Source organism: Anoplophora glabripennis, unplaced genomic scaffold (genome assembly GCF_000390285.2).
Source record: "Anoplophora glabripennis isolate ALB-LARVAE unplaced genomic scaffold, Agla_2.0 scaffold70, whole genome shotgun sequence".
Lineage (NCBI taxonomy): Eukaryota > Metazoa > Arthropoda > Insecta > Coleoptera > Cerambycidae > Anoplophora > Anoplophora glabripennis.
In genome coordinates, this window is record NW_019416247.1 from 882,044 (window position 1) to 888,701 (window position 6,658).

General features: G+C 33.7%; 1 protein-coding gene across 1 annotated transcript in view; it reads right to left on the reverse strand.

Moving 5' to 3' along the window:
- Window positions 1-5,808, reverse strand: part of LOC108903694 (ABC transporter G family member 20) — a 104,925-nt gene extending 99,117 nt beyond the window's left edge. The window contains exon 1 of the mRNA XM_018705954.2: window positions 5,456-5,808. Coding sequence (XP_018561470.1) covers window positions 5,456-5,538 — 83 coding nt within the window. The 5' untranslated portion in view covers window positions 5,539-5,808. The remainder of the gene's footprint in view (window positions 1-5,455) is intronic.
- Between the last annotated feature and the right edge of the window lie 850 nt (window positions 5,809-6,658).

The window sequence follows — 6,658 nt, forward strand, 5'->3', positions numbered from 1 at the left end:
ATTACTTATTTAGCAGATTTGCTGTCATTGCTGTAAAGCGAGTTTGTCGATTTTCCATGTGTTTTCAATAACAATGGCACACTCTGGGTACACAGACGACGACTTTTTAAATTTAATTATCATTTACGGGGAGTGTAATAGAATTGTTAGTAGAACATGTCGCGTGTTTGCAGAAAGATATCCAAATAAGCACAGACCAAGTCATGATATGGTCAGAAGACTATTAAAGAATTGTTCTGAGAATGGAAAGTTTCTCCCGAAACATGATAAAAGTAAGACATCAGTGGACAACGAAGAAAATGAAGTAAATGTATTGGCATTTTTCACCGCTTATCCACAGGCGTCAATTAGAGATGCATAATAAATTCACGTATATCAATAGGAACTATTCACAGAATTCTGAAGAAGCATAAATGGAAGCCATTTTCATTTATATTAATACACCATTTGCAACCTGACGATTTACCCCGACATGTAGTCGGTATGAACTGTCTAATAGTTTGCAATGCACAATATTCTGCGTAAAAACAAGGCCAACGCTGGCACATTTCATTACGCATCGTGATTGGTAATCAATTGCGAGAACTAAAAAATCTACTCGTTAATTCCGGAATATTACAGCTCTTACCCTTTCCATCCATGTTGGTTTCTTTTTTTGCCGATTTTATTCTGTCGAAACCAGGAACAATCCGATGATGGTTTTGAAATCCTCATTAGAATGAATGCAACAATAAATTCAGTAATGGAGAGTGCGAATACATTTTTGCTTCTGTAACCTCGAGGATTACATAAACCTTCGGACCATATACGAGCAGAATGGGGTCGATTCAGTAATTGACCGTCAGAATAAAAAATAATACAATTAATGGTTAAATTGGCACACGTGTGTCAGTATTAATTATTGTCTATTTATGAATGTTTGCTTATTGTATTTAAATTTATGATTCAGAGTTGCTTTTTCAAATGATATTTGTAGCCCGATAAAAATTTGAAACCCTACTAGTCTCCAGTGTTACGAATATGTAACACCCTCGGACAAATTTAAAATGCATTATCATGGAAATAAATCATTTTTAAAATATAAATTACAAGTTAACTTTATTGTCATCAGTATAGATTAAGTGTCAAATATATACGGTACCAGCTATTCTCGTATATCAAACCATTTTCGAATTTGATCCTTTGATTAGTATGATTTTACATGTTAAAAGTACCACGGGTGTTATAGGATAATGGCGCCATCGGTCGACGTATATCCTAGGTACCCTCAACCCTTTGAAGCACACATTTTTCACGAAAACACAGTGACATTTTCGCCACGGATCCTTAAGTTTTCAGAGTCCCTAAGGTCAAAAATACAATTTTACTGTTGACAGCTGCCAAAACGGTGTCGTATTAACGAACCGACTCGAGATCTTGTGTAATGTCGCTTAGGGGTTTTTGACGTCGCCGATTCCGAATCCGATATCAAAAATGCCTTCTTGGCAGTTGACAGAGGTTATATATGCTGTCAAAATATGTAACAGAATGAATTGGTTTTTCCAGAGTCATTCCATGGATTTTTGGGAGTGGGAATTCCAAATTTGACGAAAAAAATTTGGTCTTTCCTGAAACATTACTCATTCCTGATCTTTCTCCCACTCCCCACTTCACTTCATCGTAAAAGTCATTTTGACAGCATCGACGTGACAGTTGTTAACAATCAATAGTCATTTCTGATGTCAAATTCAGATTCGGCAATGTTAAAAAACCTTTCACCAGCAATATTTTCGAAGATGCCAAAAGTCACGTCAACATGATACATTTTTGAATTGTCAATTGTCAATTTGTATTTTTGATTCGTAATGAGCGACCTCAAAAACCCCGACTAACATTTTCACTAGAAAATTCCTTAAACCTACGTCAAAAATTATTTTTTTCCAAAAAAAGCAGTCTTTTGAAATCTGTTTACAACATTATTATAACAATTCATAGAGGCTCTGGACAATGGAATAACGTTTTTTCACAGACAGGTAACTCGAAATATGCAAAAAATTGGTGTTAAATTGAGAATAAATGACCAAAAATTGAGGAAGTTGGGTTACCACTAAGAGAGTCAATCTGATGGAATGTTTTTTACATAGATTTGAGGCACTTAATAGTTAAACTATATTGGCTTAATAAATAACGACAAAATACTGGCACAACTGTCTATTTTCAAGCATGGCGAATAACAATTCACAAATTTCAGATTGACAGAGATAGAGATGATTTTAAATGAATATTGCTTCTCTAGACAGATAAAATTTCATTTGCCTGTAGCGAAATATAGGTAAAGAGTGAATTTGAATATTGAATTAATTTTATTTGTTTGATTTTAAATATGACTAATTAATATCATTAAATACAGCTAGAACAGAAAAAACTTACATTCTTTAGAATTTATTGTAGGTTGATGTTCAGAAAATGTATCTTGAAGATGGCTGTAGATAAACGAAACGTTATGAGCTGTAAACTACTCACAAGGAAGGAATTGTACTACTTTTTCCTTTTGCAATAATAACTTTATTTGTTACTTTCTCAGAGCGGCTTCTATCTGAATTGATCAGATCAAAGAAAAATTCAAAATTTTATAAGGCTAAGTTCGCTTACAAACATGTACTGTTTTAAACCAGCCTAGTATAATATTATGTAGCCGCATCGCTTTTGACTAAGAAGAGAACACGCATTGTTTTACGTATATGGAATATGAAACATGAAAGTTATTTTATGCAGTAGCGGTTATAAGGAGGTAGGATTGTGGTAATGCTTACTTCAATAAATTCATTTCATTCATTTTCCTCTTAGAAAATTAATAGAGTTCGGGTAGTTCGGCTAATAACAGAGTCGTATTCAGCTCACCCTCCCTGTTTTCATATTTTTTATTTTGTACGTCTGCATTAACTACTTCATATAAATAGTCATTTAATTTAAAATGATTGTTGTTACTTGATGGCATAAGTAAATTATTGAAATACTAAAAGAAAAAAGAAAGTAGTTTGATACGAGTACGATCCCGGTATCAAAGTCATGTTATTGCTTTAATTGCAATCGCACCAGCTCTATACACAAATTGCTGAACTTACTGAAGGATCAAAGTAGATATTTACAATATTGTGAACCACATATCTCATATATCGTTCACAAAATCATTTGGTATTTATTTACAATATTGTGAATCACATACATCGTTAAGAAATCCATTTCTTGAAACTAAATATTGACTATAAGTTTCAATAAATAAATAAATTTAACACTCTCGCTGCCAATATCTCCGAAATGAAGAAATTTATTTTAGTTCCCAAACTGGGGTTGTTAGGTCCCTCGAATAGCTTCAAGTTGCAGTCAGAATTGTTAGTTCAAATCTTTCGGTATAGATGGCGTGGCGATACTAAATCATTTTTTGATTCCTGGAACGTGGAAATGCGGTCCATCTGAGAGATAGATACAGAAAAAGTAACAGAAAGTATTTAAAATAATAACGGAGATATAGTTACTGAACTAAGTTAAAACAAAGATTATAATAAGTGTTCAAAATTGCATCCTTCAGCAGTAATACCAAAGTTAGCCTTCTCGTTAGTTCGACATTACAGACTGTTAATAAAATGTCACGATCTAAGTAGTTGCATAAATTGATAAAATACGGTTTGTCTCTGCACCTTATAAAATTTACCATTGTACAATTTTTTTCTGCAGTTGATCATTTGTTTTTTTATAATTTATTGTTTGTTGGTTAGTATGTGGTGTGAATAAAGCCATTATAACAATATTTTAAAAGAATATTTTGTCAGTGCGATTTAAATAAAATAATAGATTTTCCTGTTACGTCATACATTGAATATTGAAGTCGACATGTCTCCGAAACAAGTAAATATCGGGAAAAACTTTATATTACAAAAATTACTCAAAATTTTACGATCTTTCAGATGAACCGCATTTCCGTGTTCTAGGAATCAAACAATTTTTTAGTACGCTCTATACAGAAAGATTTTAACTAATACTTCTAACTGCAATTTGAAGCTATTGGAGGGTCCTTACAATCCCAGTTTCCGGAACTAAAATAAATTTCTTCATTTCGGAGATATTGGCAGCGGGAGTATTAAATGACACACCCTGTATACAGAACTGAGGGAGTTATATTAAAAAGCTTATTTTTAAAGACTGATAACTTCTTAAAGATGCAAAATTTGAAGAACGTAACGTAATCCAAACGTGTTTATTCTCATCAAGAGAAGTTACCCATTCTTTTGCTTACACCCTGTATTTTAAGGATTAGAAGCTGGTAGACTTTAGGACATTGTATTTTTTCTAGAAACAGTGCGTTTACAGTGATTTTGACAAGAATATATTTTTTTATTTAAGATGAAACTTTACATTGTAAAATATGACATATGACATACACAGTAAAGAACCTAACCTCAAAGAAGTTGTGTTATAAAATGTCACTAAGAAAAGTCGTAAATAGTGACCTCTAGCAGATCCATATTCAATCACGTATTTCTCAAAAACCATAAGTTTTTATGTTATACATATAAAGAAAAACCGTATCTGCTAGATTTCTACATAAAGCTAGTTCAGGTTTTTTGCGTATTACATAAAAAACTAAATATAGAGATCTGTATATGCACTGATTAAATTTCGTCATATTAAAATCAGTACAATTTACTTACATCAAAGTTTCTGTTAAAGACCTTAGTTTTGTTTTCTCTGTAATATTAGTTGCAAACTCAAATTAATGGCAATTAAAACTAATGACGACATTTAAAGATTCAACCAGATATTTTATAGCATTTTTGCGTGTTGTTATTTAATTGAAACTGATTTGTTAACAAAATTGGTGTTGCGATCTAATATTTTCAGTTTAAAGGTCACTCGATTAATGTTCTTAAATACATTTTCCTTTCATTTTACAACAATCACAAAAAGTAGTTAGTTAGTACATTTTTCATGTTTGATTGTATGTTGAAAACAAATGACGATAAATCCATGATCCATAACAAATAATCTTTTTGTTTTTAATGGTCTGTTAACTTATAAATTTGTTTTTTTTTCCGAAACATATTAAAAAAATAAATATATCATTCTCATCAAAACAGCTGCTACGCCAATGAAACGACGAAGTAACACTATATGATATTGAGGTTAGAAAGCGAATTATAATAACTTGCATTTATAACGTTCTTCGATGTGTCGAATCGTCGCGTTGCACAACCCCTTACCCGAATCGCTTCAGGATTCGAGTGTGCCTGAAAATCTAGGGGAAACCGTTTTGTAACCACACCAGGTTGCACGTTCCGACCTTGTCGGCCGGGTGTCGCAACGAGAGCGGCCACGAAGGCGACCGTTTCACCACTTCCAACGCACTTTGGACGACAGTTTAAAAAAAACAACGAGTGAACGGTAGTTCTAAGGTTATATAAAATGGACTCGGGCCTACCTTATTGCGTTGTTGCTCCACGAGAACATCCGCTTGACTTTGTCGTCGTTGTTCGGGGCAGAGGAATCGTGTTCGCCCTCCATTTCGTCGAAAAATCGGTAAATCCCAGAGCACTACCCCCCAAAAACACTACGGTCACTATTTCAATTCAGACCATGCCGTCGGCACGGGTTCAAATGTCAAAGGAAACTAACGTTACTTCCCTATAAACGTCAATAAAAACTAATAATTTATTAAGTAAAAGTCGTTGCACCCCTTTTACTAAATTATTAACGGTGGTATCGGGAAAATCGAGAGGGATCCAACGGACTGCGATTTCCTCGAACGCCGCAACTGACTGGCCGCAGTGAGAAAGTGAAACGCAAGGCGCCTTTCTATGGTTCTATTGGCTGCGGACTGTTTGTTTGAGGTGAAAAGAAAGTTTCCCAGTTCAAGCAGAGAGGGAAATACTTTTGGTTTCGATCAAATGGTACTCGCGTGCACCGTAGATGCTACTACGTAATATGTGAAAAATATTGTTGATTGGATGCCGACTTCCTTGAGGAAGGTAACATTCCTGCTGGCTTCCTTCTGCCAACTTATTCCTTATGCTGGCGTACTGTGGTCGGTTACGATGTGGCCTGAAAATATTTCAATACGTACATATACAATTATAAAAAAGAACTTTCGAAAAGTTGTCGTAACAGGTTAACATTTTAATTATGTTTCCATGTGTTAAAAAGGCCCCTTAGTTCACTGGAACGAAAAGAACAGTATTATTCTAGCGGCTAGTTTCATAAGTGTTGGTTATCTTCTAGGTAAGGTTAAGCTGATTGTTAGAATCAGTGATTCTTGTTATAGTCACTGTTAGAATGTTGTTACAAATTTATTGCAGTAGACAAGTGACAAAATTTAGAAGAATAGGAAGAAATAACCTGTAGTGACATATTTTGTGACAGTTTTCAGTACCTGTCTATTTCCTTTACATATTATTTAGCATAATATACTGTGCTTTTTAACTTTTTAGCATGGAAGATAAGTGCAATAATAAGAAAAATAATAATTCTCACGACTCTACTTGCTATGGCTTTAGTAACTCCACAGAAATCTGAAGAGGTTCTTAGAAAAGTTGCATTGGCAAACAAAATGTCAAAAATAGCTGTTATCTGACATTGAGATAGTTATTTCTACATAAGAAATAAAAAAGTTTGGTACTGTAATTTT